Source organism: Aspergillus costaricaensis (genome assembly GCF_003184835.1).
Source record: "Aspergillus costaricaensis CBS 115574 unplaced genomic scaffold BO79scaffold_25, whole genome shotgun sequence".
NCBI classification, from domain to species: Eukaryota; Fungi; Ascomycota; class Eurotiomycetes; order Eurotiales; family Aspergillaceae; genus Aspergillus; species Aspergillus costaricensis.
The window spans coordinates 510770-523194 of NW_020291825.1; the positions used below are offsets into that span (position 1 = coordinate 510770).

Below are 12425 nucleotides of genomic sequence, written 5' to 3' on the forward strand. Positions count from 1 at the left end.
AATACGGAATACAATGTGTTATTGAGCTTTACAATAGTCAGTAAGTACTTGGTACTATAGCGATCAGCATAACGATCCTTGATATCATTCGTCAGAATGACAGCCCAATATCCTTTGAATATATTCTTCTACTTGAAAGATGTTAGGTTAAAAAGTCTGCGGTGAAGACAGAGTATATCTAGTCGCCCGAAAAGTAGGTGAGAAAGGATTGAAGTAAGGAAAGTGAAGCATCCTTCCTACTTACTTATCTCTTGGTTGCTCCCTTTAACTTGCCGACCGATGCTTGCTATGGTAAGGGGGAGTAAGAGCGGTCCTTGCGCTTGCGTAAGGTTTCTTTCTTTCTTTCTTTCTTTCTTTCTTTCCTTCATTTGGTGGAGGGCCATCGTATGTTGTGGGGAGTGTTACTATGGCTGTCTGTGGGAATAGAGAGTTGATAATGTATGCACATATACTCTTGATCATTGAGGGTCGAGAAGGTAGGTTTTAACCAAGACTACTATCTAGGACTGTACTTTATTCCGACATCATGATTGCCCGGGTAAGTTCATCCCAGTGGTGTTGAGTTGCGGTGAGTTGGATTCCAAGTACCATGTTTCTACCGTGTGGACAGATAGAGATCTGCTCTCTGCACAGGGTCTTTACATTACGTTTACGGTTTGAAGATCCGAAGAAGCTCGATTGAATCCGAGAATTAAGGAAACACTTTATTCAGCATAGAAATAGCACTCAAAAACGCCAACAAAAGCATGGGTATGGTATGGTAATGGTATGGTAGGAATGAGTCTAATGTACTCAGCCACTGATGCTGAACGCTTCTTAGTCTTTTTCTTCATGTCACTGTAGTACGCATCTAGAAGCCGAACTTTGAGCCGAGTGCTATAAACCCATTAGCGTATTCTCTGAAAAAGAGGAGAGATACTTACCGCCAAGAACTGCCTTCTTCTTCTGGTTACTGACAAACTTGTTCACGTCGCGAGCCCAGTTGCTGCTGCTCTCTTCCAGCCGATCCATGCTATCGCCGGCAAAGTTGAGTCGTTCGGTGCGTTCCTGCACTTGGCGCGACATGTAGGACAAGTATCCTTCCTGGCTGCTCGACGATTTGTTTGTCGGGGTTCTGCCTTCCCGGAATGCTTTGCGGCGCTCCTCTTCGTCTAGGCGCATCTGCTCCTGCATGCGCTTGGATGGTGGCCGGTCGGGACCGCCGACTTTTATGGGTCAGTCGCTTGGTAGGCTAGTTAGGGGAGTATACGTACTGAGAATGTCCATATCGGCTGGGGAAACGTATTGAGTTCCTGAGATCCACTGGATGTTGGTGATCGTGGGTCGTGGGGGCATAACAGCCTGCGGGTTGTAGAGCTGGTCTTCGGACTGGCGTCTATATAGTCTGTTAGTATTCACAGCCCTTGGTTAAGATAATAGGAGTTGCGTACAGCGCGTGTCCTCCTCCCCAAACGCTGAATAAGCCCACTTCAGAAGGACTGGTCCAGACCATGACAGTGCCGTTGGAGGAGATCGTGGCATCCGAGAGGCGTCTCATGTCAGCGATTTGATTGATTGGGCTGGCGCCAATCTCTTTCAGACCAGGGATCGAAAAAGCTCGCGTGTATCCGTCTCCAAAAAGGCCAACCAGACTGTATCCGCGAGCCTCGGTCTTGACAACCGCGGCGGAATCGCAAAGGTAGTCATCCCAGGACCTATGGGCACCCTTGGAAGTTGCTGGCTTAAAGATTCTGCACCCGGAAACAGTCACCGCGACGACGACACCATGAACGCGAACACCGTTTCTCAAACCTCCAACAGAATTGGGGGTAGCCAATGCAAGTCCGCCGTCGTCTGCGTTGACGGGAATGATGTTGATAACCTTGTCATCCAGCAAGCTTGTGCCGACAAATTGAGCACAGTAGCGCCCACCCTCCCCTGGCAGAATCTTGAATGTGGCCAGGTTGCCTCTGTTAGTACCCACGAAGCAGCAAATACTGGAATAATCTGCGAGATGTCAGTACTATCTACATCACATAGACTAGTAATCTCACCTTCACCCTCAAGAGTCAGCACACCAAACTCAATGCTGGTGGGCCATTCAGGAGCCGGGCTCTCAGAGCTGCGCTTATTGAAGATACTGCCTCGCTTGTTCACCTTGAACAGCTCAGAAAAGTGAGCTGTGTGGATGATTGCGGGCCCGCGCAAATCCAGGATTGCTAGACTACCACCTTCGAATCCAACAGCGACAAAGCCCACTTGACTATGCTTCAAAGCAGTCACTGGGCCTTGCTGCATGTTCAGGAGTGTCAGTGGAAGGACACCCGTCTTCAGTCCAGGGTCGACTCTGTGAGTGATCTTGGTCAATTTTCCAGGCCCTTCGTTGGCACCTGGAGCCTCTTCACGACCAAAGCTCTGGTTGTTTCCCCATCGGAAGACGACAAGCTCGCCGGTGCGCAAGCCGACTGAGAGCTCACCCGTTGAGCCTCCAAAAGACATCTCGGTCACCTCTACGTTTCCGACACGGCCAACAGCTCGGGCCAGGTCCACTTGAACGACGTCCCCGTTTTCGATCTCGTCATCAACACCAGCATCCCAGATGCGAATAGTGCCATCGGCATGAGCCGTCGTAAGAACATTACGATCTTCGAAGCGCTTTAACGGCTTCCTTACCTCCGCCCCTCCGAGCAAAAACTTAGGTCCCTGTGATCTTTTCTCCTTCAAACCCAGCCAGGCAGAACGATCGACTGACGTCAGGGTGACCTTGTTCACGAAGGGATGCACGAAACTAAGGTAAGGATGGAGCATGTTTGTCGGAGTAATGGGATGACCACTAGGGAAGCTCATCGTGATGACTTCTCCTGAGGATAAGAGGGCGAGCAATGCGATGGGGTCATGGGCGCCGCCATAGTATGGAGTACTACGAGGGATGGGGCAGAAGTCGACCACCTCCGCACCGGGGGGAGTAGGTAGGATTGCGGTGCGTTTCGGGGTCTCAAAGTACTTTGCGATCATTGCCCACGAGGAAGTCTGGTAATTAGGGGTTGGTCCCAGGTCGATGAAAGTCAGCCCTTTGTTGGCTTCAGCTTTCGGTCGACCGCCAGCGATCAATAGTCCACTGTCATCTCCGTTGTCTTTCACACACCATGCGATGTTGGTAATTGGGTCCTTGAGCCCGGTAGCCGACTGGGGTCGTTCGGGGCTTACTCCCGGCTGGTCAACGTTGGGGGTATTGATAGATCTCGCCATGATTTTGCGGCCGTCCTTCGAGTCCCAGAAAACCAAGCTATTATCGTCATGCACCGTCAACACGAAAATACCGTTCGGGTGCCAGAGGGCCCTAGTCAGTCGAGGCCGGCGCATTTCCGACGCAGGAACATCACCATTTCCTCCCAGAGCACCGGGTGGGACCTCATATTCAAAATACTTTTGAGCAACATTCTGCTTGAAGGAAAACGTTACAGCACCTTCCGGGTATCCCACCAAGATCTTCCCAATATCCCGAGGCGAAAAGGAGAGACTAAGAACAGGACAAAGGCGAACACGGGCATTGCGCTGAGCCCACAAGTTTGGCACACGGAACGGCGTCAAAGTTTCACGATCCAGATCGTAGGCAATGATATCACCTAGTCAAGACATCTTGTCAGTACGAGAAACATCACAATCCAATCCAATATACTCCATACCGTTCTGCAACCCAATAAAAGCATAATCGAGACTCGGGTCGGTCAGTAGAGCGCTCGCATGACTCGGCGGAGCATACGAGACAAGCGTCTGTCTAGTTTCCAAGGAGAAGATGCTGATTTCACTTTTCGAGTCGACACTGACGAGCTTATCGGCGCAGAACTGAATGAACTTGGCAGACGCCTTCCGCGGTAGCGAGAACACCACCGCTACTCGTCGTTGACCGAAGACGTAAATCTGACCATGGCCGAATTGTGTGTCGCTTGTTCCGACGGCGAGGAGCGACTGGACGGGATCGTACGCGATCGCACTGATCTGGGAGTTTATACCGCACCGAGCGAACTATGAGCAGCAACAGCAAAAGATTAGTATACAATGCGTGAGACAGGATCGAGTAAGGTAAATTCAGGGGTTTGCTTAGTTATATACATCATCGAGGGCGAACAAGTCCGGCGACAAGTTCTCGGAGAAGTCCTTTTGAATGCCGGCCTGCTTTCCCCGCAGAAAATGCGCCATTCTGGCGGATACGGAACTCAAGGGATGGGGTTGGAGAGGAGAAAGAGGGCAAGGAAGATGAGAAGTCGCTCGAGAGACAGATTATAAAAGCTAGTTAAATCATAAAATGACAATAAAAATAAAGCTGCGACGACACCCCGCGGCAGAGGAGCAAGAGGAGGAGGAAGAAGTGGTTGTTTCAATGACAACCGCGGAAATCCACCCAAACGGTTGACGCCATTAAGGCTGACTGACCTTTGAAGGTGATTGACTAGTCCAGCTTAGTGCGTGGTGCCCCGCCCGCCGCGGGATTCAAATGGGGATCCCTTGCTGGCTCGCGCTTGTTGAAGATTACAATGATGATCAATTTTTCTCTCCTACTACTCAATTGTGTGTAGGGCTCTACTTTACTATGTTTTCCAATAAAACTCTTCGTATGGTTCCAGTACAGAATGAGTTCGTATTTTCTCAGGAACCAAATCTCTCATCTGGGTGGAAATTAACTTCCAAACGAGGACTTCGTCAAACTTCGTAGGCAGCAACAAATCATCGCCAAGACAGCTTCCATGCCGACATGACCAAATCTTGCATTGCACTATTGACTTTCGTTTTCATATGATTTCTCCGCAACCGTTCAAAGTCGTAATCATCATGTAGGCCTATGATCGAACACTGCGATGTAGCACTAAGGACCTTTCCCATTCTTGAGACCCCCAAAGTCTGGCTGCAGATCGGCCCGGCCGATCGAGCCAACTAATTTGTGTCTCAGATCCATCTATATAATCTTCCAGGATACATCAATGTCCCTGGATATCGCAATTTTAACATAACGTGCAAACTCCGTCTACCGAGGCCATTTCAGCTAATATCGACGTTAGTCGTCTCCTAGCATCGATCTCAGCGGCCATTCCCTGATCGCGGTAGTAGTGTATCGTAACCTGGTGCACAGCACGATAGCAGGCATACCTAGGAGGTCGACGGTCAGCACACAGACTATATACCACCTTCTGCAGTCTCTTCTAGAGATCACATACAGTAATTGACGGGCCACCTGGGCCTTATTTGCCTTCAGTCGAGTACCAAAGCCCTCCAACACAGCCGGAGACGGCGCCTCGAAGATCTCTGCCATGTGCACATCGCCCCAGAGAGTATTCTCAAGCCCTAGTAGCCCTGCGAGCTTCTTCGACCCCGGATTCAGCACCACCTGCGACGGCCGGCCTAACCCAACAATCACTAGTTGCGGTGACGTGATTTCCTCGAGCGCAGGAGACAGCCGACGAACTTGGTTCCGAATCTCTGCATATGGCAGATGAACAAAGGCGTCTTCGGAATCCCGAAGAATGCCTTCTAGCAGAGTCACGAACGCTTCTCGCCAGGACTGCTTCCCCGATCCACAGGCTACCTGGTCTAGTGAGCCGAAGGAGCTGGAGAAATTCTGTCCGATCTCACGGGCTAATGACCCCAAGGCTCGGTTGAGATCATCCCGCTCTTGCATGGTAAGCGCGGCTTCCAGCTCCTGCAGTGTCGCCCCGTTGATATAGTGTCTTACTAAAAAGGCAGAGCCCAAGGGTCCCCCATGAAGACCATAATGCAGGAAAGATGGAATATATGGAGTTTCCTGTTGAACCAGGATGGAGTGAGCACGGGCTTCAGTCTCAAGTAGAAGCTGTTCTCGTCGTAAGAGAGGTGTTGTCGACCCTGGAGAACACTTCAGAAGCAGTTGGACCCCATTCGATAGGACGAGACGACTGATTGAATGTAGGTGGCCCTTGAGCGGATAGACTCCTTTGACTTGCACCGAAGAAGGAAAGTGGCGTTGAAGGATGGAGCCGAGAGTATAAGAAGGTTCAAGGTCAGGAACTAAGATAGAAGATAAAGAAGGCGACATTTCGCGCAACACTTCAGCTCTTCTGCTTCAGCGCTCGCATGCTCGCTACTAGTACAAGATATAATTATGATGATCCATATTGCTGGGGGAAAGTAAGCAAATATAACCCGAGCGAGCAAATCTTTACTGCAGTCATCGGGGAGAAAGACCAGGCGGCCGCAACCCGGGGATACAAATGGGGCCCGGACATGGAACAGAGGTAAGACGCAGGTTACTGCAATCGAACAAGGAAGGTAATAGATTGTCTAACCCACAAAGCAGCAACAGCTAAGTGATACTAGGAACAGGGAAACCAGTCGATCGATCTCGTTTCTGAGCGTCAGATGATGGAGGGACCCCGTACCGAGGACAAGGAGCATATCCCTTATTTGAAAACATTAAGCGAAGCGGAAGATCCATATCCGAAGCCCCTTACTGAAGGGGACATCCGTCCGGGATCCCCACTGTTTAAATTGGAGAAAGAAGACCCCAAGAAGCATCATTGGAGTATTGGCCAGGAAGTGAAGGAAAGAGTTGTGATCCATGGAGACGCAGCTCGCCTAAGGCTCCCGCTCTGAGAAAGGCGCCATGCAGGGTGCATCCACGCCGGGCCAATCACAGGCGGGCCTTGCCGAATGCGCATCTCCCCGGTTGTATCGGCCGGATCGAATGCCGATGTTGCAGCGGACTCAATCTATTTAGTTTCCATTCTCTATGCATAGAATAAAGTAGTACTGCTCCTACGATGATATACCTTACCTGCTATTTGGTTACCATTCGCACAATGTTCGCAGAAGGTAGGCGGCTTGTGCCGCCTTATGTATTTTGTGCTTCTTGGGTAACTTTGGGCACAACCCTGTTCTGTTTGGCCTCCGATCAGGCTATTGGCAGCCGGACCGTCCCTCGAGCGGGGATTAGATGAACTATGCTTCCCCTTGCCATAGCCTCTTATCTCTTTATTACACCTTTTCGAACTAAAATGCCGGTTTTTACGCATCATGTGTCGGCTCTAAAGTTCGTGTGGCTCATAGAGGGGAAATCCGGAAGAGAGGGCAATTCAGTTGTTAGGATATCGCGAACTTTGTATATACACATTTCTAGCTTTTGTCTTCGTGGAGCTGATGAGGCGATCACACTTCGCCACTTATTCAAGATTTGCCCGACGCCAATTGTTCGCCCAAAAATTACTCGGGGAGAATGTGGGGTTAGTCCTTCGTAGATTTAGCGGCCTCTGCCTCTGACGTAGCTGCTGGACTGTATAACTCGGCCAGGTTATACTTCTTTAACCGATCGTAGTCGCTCCCGGCAACACTCATGCCAATGACATTCTGATAGTTTATTGTCAGTAATGGGTTCTGAATGAGTGGCATAGAAGCCACGGCCGTAGAGAACTGACCTGGATAACGGTGACGAGGATGATCAAATCATAGTTCTTGAGATCAACAGGATGCTCGGGCCCCACGACATCTGCAACAGTCTTGATGACTATGTCGCGATTGAACTTCTTGTTGCTTCGCACAACAGGTCGAATTGCGTACTGAAATTTTCTGGTCAATGAAATTTCATGACCGTCTAGGCCTTAGCGAGACTCACCTTCTTGGGAGGCCCCCCGGAATGGAAATGCGGTTTGAGGACTTCCCGTGCAAAAGACTCCAGGTCGACACTGAGAGTTTTGCGAACGGAAATTGCAGGTGTCATGCGTTGGATGTATCGAGATCGCTTCTTTTCAGGGTTGGCAGCTGCGTCTAAGCAAAGTTTATGTACCATTTCCTCTGGATTGATGGATTTGTCAAATCGCACGAACAACACTGAAACATATTAGTGTCTTTCCAACTTAGATCGTTTTTAAGGAGGAAAATGAGGGTAACGCACGACACGGCAAGTCCATTCTGATAGCATGAAACGGGCGCGACTTGCTCGCGCTGGGCTTCAGTCCTTCGACCTCTTTTCTGATTAGGGCCTCGATGTCATCATCGTCATCCTCCTCATCCGAGTCGGGCTTGTCTCCATGACTGTCACTGCTGGATGACTCCACACTCTGGAGAAGAAAACAAGATAAGTCAGATGGAGGAGCATATTAGATCGCATCAATCTGCCAGATACCGTGGGTTTCCTTCTATGCGTAAAGTCTGCCCTTCATGCTACTAACCTGCGAGAAAACATCCACTACCTCTGCCATACACTTTCCTTCCTTTCCCAAGTCGCACGACACGAAAACTCCCCAGTCGCCTCCCTCAATGCCCGACTTGTTGCCTTGTTGGTGTTTCTGCCATTGGCCACCTCCCTGTGCCGCCACATATTAGATATCAATTACACTAGATGCGGAAAAGCCAATGGGGAGATGTTTGTGGTCAACATGCCACAGAACATCAGATGGGGCGAACCTTTCTCTTCTTAGCAGGCTGAACGGATTTCCTCTCAGGCATGGCTCTCTTCCCTGATCCAGCCATCGACAGATGTTAATGCGCGGTGAACGAGATGGGATGCCGGTACGGGATTTGTGCGTGTGCAAGTGGGGAGGGGAATTGACCGCAGGAGGTGCACGCACGTTGCCCGGTTGTCCGAGTTGACAGGGAAGATTCAAGCTTAGTGGTGAGATTAAGCTGGTCCTAGAAATTCTAGATGCACTACTGGTGACACGAGAGTTCCCAACAGATAAGGGTAGGCATGGCGCGGGGGGGTTTAAAATTCCACAAAAGGAATAGCGGCAAAGCGGGCGATCATCATCCCACTTGGTGGAGTGACGGCCGGTTACTTGCTGCGTTCTTACTGCAAAGTGGTTTCGGCCGGATTGACTTGCTTGCTTTTGAAAACTAGTGCACCTGCTGTTATCAGTTTATCGCTGCTTCCGCAGCATCTCTTCCAGGGATCCGCCATAGCTTATTTGACAGCAATATACGATCAAACCACCCCATCCATGCCATCATGGTCGGAGATCTGGAATTCACGCAAAGCATCAAATAATCATCCAGTAGGAATGATCCCGGAGATCCCGCTGCCATTCACCGTCGCATGGTGTGGCTGTTTGCGTGAGTATTGTAGTTCGGTGACACTATTTTTGTCTCGAGTTCCACCTCTACAGCATGACATCACGCGTGCCCATTTCATTCATGACGTACGGCCACACTGGGTTCCAGACTCCCTGGTTGTGACAGTCTGAGGCACCTATTAATACTCTGTCACTCCTCAACACATAGTAAATATCATCTTCTCAGACACATCCACTACTTCTCGCGCTTCTTTCCATACTAGCTTTATCAACCCCCATCTTCTCACACTGTTCAATTCATCGTGATGGCGACCGATATCGCTACCCGGGATCTTCGGAAGCCCATCACGGTTGCGGAGTACCTCTTCCGTCGTTTGCACGAGGTTGGCGTTCGCTCTGTGCATGGCGTTCCAGGTGCGACTCACTTTGGGGGATTTCGGGAGTGCTTGATCCCGCTAACCATCATGAATTATACTAGGCGACTACAACCTCGCAGCCTTAGACTATCTGCCAAAGTGTGGCCTCCATTGGGTGGGCAATTGCAATGAACTCAACGCCGGTATGCCCGAACCAATCCTACTGTTGGAATTGTACCACCTTGGTGGCAATCATTGTCATAACTAACGTAGACAACCTACAGGATATGCCGCCGACGGCTATGCTCGAGTCAACGGAATCGGTGCCCTGATTACCACCTTCGGCGTGGGTGAGCTTTCAGCGCTCAATGCCATCGCTGGTTCGTACTCCGAGTTCGTGCCAATTGTTCATATCGTGGGTCAGCCCAACACCAAGTCTCAGAAGGATGGCATGTTGCTGCACCACACCTTGGGAAACGGCGACTTCAATGTGTTTGCGAAGATGAGTGCAGGCATCTCCTGTACCCTCGGTCGGTTGAACGAGACACTGGAGGCTGCAACGCTTATCGACAACGCCATCCGTGAATGCTGGATTCGTAGTCGACCCGTCTACATCAGTCTCCCCACCGACATGATTACCAAGCAGATTGAAGGTGACCGCCTCGACAAACCGCTGGATCTTTCTCTACCGACAAATGACCCTGAGAAGGAAGATTATGTGGTGGACGTCGTTCTGAAGTACTTGCATGCTGCGAAGAAACCCGTTATCCTGGTGGATGCTTGTGCCATCCGTCATCGGGTCCTTGATGAAGTTCATGACTTGATGGAGGCTTCCGGCCTGCCTACTTTCGTGGCTCCGATGGGCAAGGGAGCAGTAGATGAGACCCGTCCGAACTACGGCGGTGTGTATGCTGGCACTGGATCGAACGCGGGTGTTCGTGAGCAAGTCGAGTCTTCCGATCTTATTCTGAGCATCGGTGCTATCAAGTCGGACTTCAACACCAGCGGATTCTCGTACCACATCGGACAGCTCAACACCATTGATTTCCACAGCACTTATGTGCGTGTGCGATACTCTGAATATCCAGAGATCAACATGAAGGGAGTTTTGCGCAAAGTCATCCAGAGGATGGGTGCTGTCAACGCCGCGCCAGTCCCGCATCTCTCCAACACGCTTCCTGAGAGCGAGAAAACTTCGAGCAATCAGGAGATCACGCACGACTGGCTTTGGCCCAATGTTGGTCAGTGGCTGAAGGAGAATGATATTGTTATCACCGAGACGGGCACTGCCAACTTTGGCATCTGGGAAACCCGATTCCCGGCAAATGTCACGGCCATTAGCCAGGTTCTGTGGGGTAGCATTGGTTACTCGGTTGGGGCGTGTCAGGGTGCTGCACTGGCGGCGAAGGAATTGGGCAATCGTCGGACTGTTCTGTTCGTTGGTGACGGAAGTCTTCAGCTCACCGTGCAGGAACTGAGCACCATGATTCGAAACAATCTCAACCCCATTATGTGAGTGTTCCCTACGGTGATAAGATCCAGGTTGTAACAGTACTGACTGAATCAAGCTTCGTCATTTGCAATAACGGATACACCATTGAGCGGTACATCCACGGATGGGACGAAAGCTACAATGACATCCAGCCGTGGGATATTGAGGGTCTGCCCCGGGCCTTTGGAGCCAAGGACAAGTACACAGGCTACAAAGTAAAGACACGGGATGAGCTGAGGCAGCTATTTGCAAACCAGGAATTTGCTTCTGCGCCACACTTGCAAGTAAGTAATACATTGCCCTAGCATTTCAATCCTGTCCAGGAGAGTGCTAACCAAGACGGCACAGTTGGTGGAGCTTCACATGCCCCGTGATGATGCTCCCGCCGCGTTGAAAATCACGGCTGAGGCGGCGGCCACCAGAAACAAGTAACGGAGGATCCCCAGGGCCTTGAGGCAACCTCGCTTCTTCCTGTTAATGCTTTTCTCCCCTTTCTTTCACTTGACCTGTCACTCCTGGAGAGGAACAGACATGACTCTGAAGCGGTAGTGTAATTGCAGAATACGAAATCTAATGAATTCCAGTCAAGTTGTATGCGCACGTGCCCTTTCCGTACTTGCAATTTGGGGTCTTGGGGGGTGCGTTTAGGGAGTCTAGTGCTTATCATACCTTCCTAATGCCAAGGGAAAACATAGTGGAACTAGCTTGATAGTCAGCCAGCCATCCAACGTGCCGTGTGAGACAGTCCAAAGTTGGGGAGGAATGGCAAGCAGATAGATAAACACAAATGGCAACGGACAGTAGTACAAATGTAGTTAGTGAGCCTGAGTACGAACCAGCCCAATTGAGGAGGAATCAAGTAGGAAAAGGGGTGAGATGAGTAGTTCTCTAGGGCTGAACACTACATACAGGGGCAACAACTGTCAGAGTGGAATGGAAGGGTTGGCCCACCTTTCACTTGGGTGGAACTAAGAAGCCCATGGAAAGGTGACGGAAAAGGGGAGAGACAGCGAGAAAAAGGGACTGATTTTGTTTGGGCAGCTTATCGGGGAGAGGCCACCACGTGATCGACGGGAAGGACAGACAAGTCGCAGGCGCTAAGGCGGCCAGCGCATCAAAGCTCCTCAGGATTTCCCTGGGCGGGCCGCAACACACGGCGACAGGTTAGATTACTTTCTCATTCAAAGTATCTACCCCATATGAATCTGGCGAGCAGGCCTCTGTCCCTTTCCCTTGACGAAACACCTAATTAATCTATACGGTGGACTGCTAATTTGCCGCCACCTGCCACTAATCCACCGTGCGGTCGAATCCCCAGCGGTTTTGCTAATGGTATGTCTTAGCTTCCCCGTTGAGCCTTCCGCCGCATCATTTCCCCCCCCCCCCTCCTCTCCCCTCTCTCCCCTTCGACTAGTATCAAGCTAGAGGGGACTGGACTTGTCCCGACTATTAGGGGCTGATTGCCGCAATCTTTTCCGGACCATTTGACTTACTTTAGGAGATCCAGCTATCTTTAAGGATTTGACACACCCCTCTGAAGAACGCCCAACTTGTTCCTTTCGC

The 12425-nt window shown here is 50.6% G+C and overlaps 4 protein-coding genes across 4 annotated transcripts; 2 read left to right on the forward strand and 2 right to left on the reverse strand.

Moving 5' to 3' along the window:
• Positions 1 to 685: 685 nt before the first annotated feature.
• BO79DRAFT_199274 (uncharacterized protein) lies at positions 686 to 6232 on the reverse strand. The gene is made up of 9 exons (XM_025681408.1): positions 5193 to 6232; positions 4990 to 5124; positions 4093 to 4195; positions 3666 to 4005; positions 2034 to 3605; positions 1431 to 1986; positions 1254 to 1375; positions 924 to 1205; positions 686 to 876 (listed from the first exon to the last, which is right to left on the reverse strand). Exons 1-9 carry the CDS (start codon positions 6044 to 6046, stop codon positions 851 to 853), a joined length of 3990 nt encoding a protein of 1329 aa, XP_025537403.1. The 5' UTR covers positions 6047 to 6232; the 3' UTR covers positions 686 to 850.
• Positions 5718 to 6603, forward strand: BO79DRAFT_246932 (uncharacterized protein; the record flags this gene model as incomplete). The annotated part of the gene is made up of 3 exons (XM_025685606.1): positions 5718 to 6138; positions 6179 to 6245; positions 6328 to 6603. Exons 1-3 carry the CDS (start codon positions 6113 to 6115, stop codon positions 6601 to 6603), a joined length of 369 nt encoding a protein of 122 aa, XP_025537404.1. The 5' UTR covers positions 5718 to 6112.
• A 472-nt stretch (positions 6604 to 7075) lies between these two features.
• BO79DRAFT_210354 (THUMP domain-containing protein) lies at positions 7076 to 8642 on the reverse strand. Its single transcript, XM_025682785.1, has 6 exons — positions 8410 to 8642; positions 8175 to 8309; positions 7898 to 8063; positions 7619 to 7833; positions 7422 to 7562; positions 7076 to 7353 (listed from the first exon to the last, which is right to left on the reverse strand). Exons 1-6 carry the CDS (start codon positions 8449 to 8451, stop codon positions 7231 to 7233), a joined length of 822 nt encoding a protein of 273 aa, XP_025537405.1. The 5' UTR covers positions 8452 to 8642; the 3' UTR covers positions 7076 to 7230.
• A 554-nt stretch (positions 8643 to 9196) lies between these two features.
• Positions 9197 to 11688, forward strand: BO79DRAFT_210355 (alpha-keto acid decarboxylase family protein). The gene is made up of 5 exons (XM_025682786.1): positions 9197 to 9428; positions 9493 to 9573; positions 9655 to 10882; positions 10939 to 11146; positions 11211 to 11688. The coding sequence occupies exons 1-5, from the start codon at positions 9320 to 9322 to the stop codon at positions 11292 to 11294; spliced, it is 1710 nt and encodes a 569-aa protein (XP_025537406.1). The 5' UTR covers positions 9197 to 9319; the 3' UTR covers positions 11295 to 11688.
• Positions 11689 to 12425: the final 737 nt, after the last annotated feature.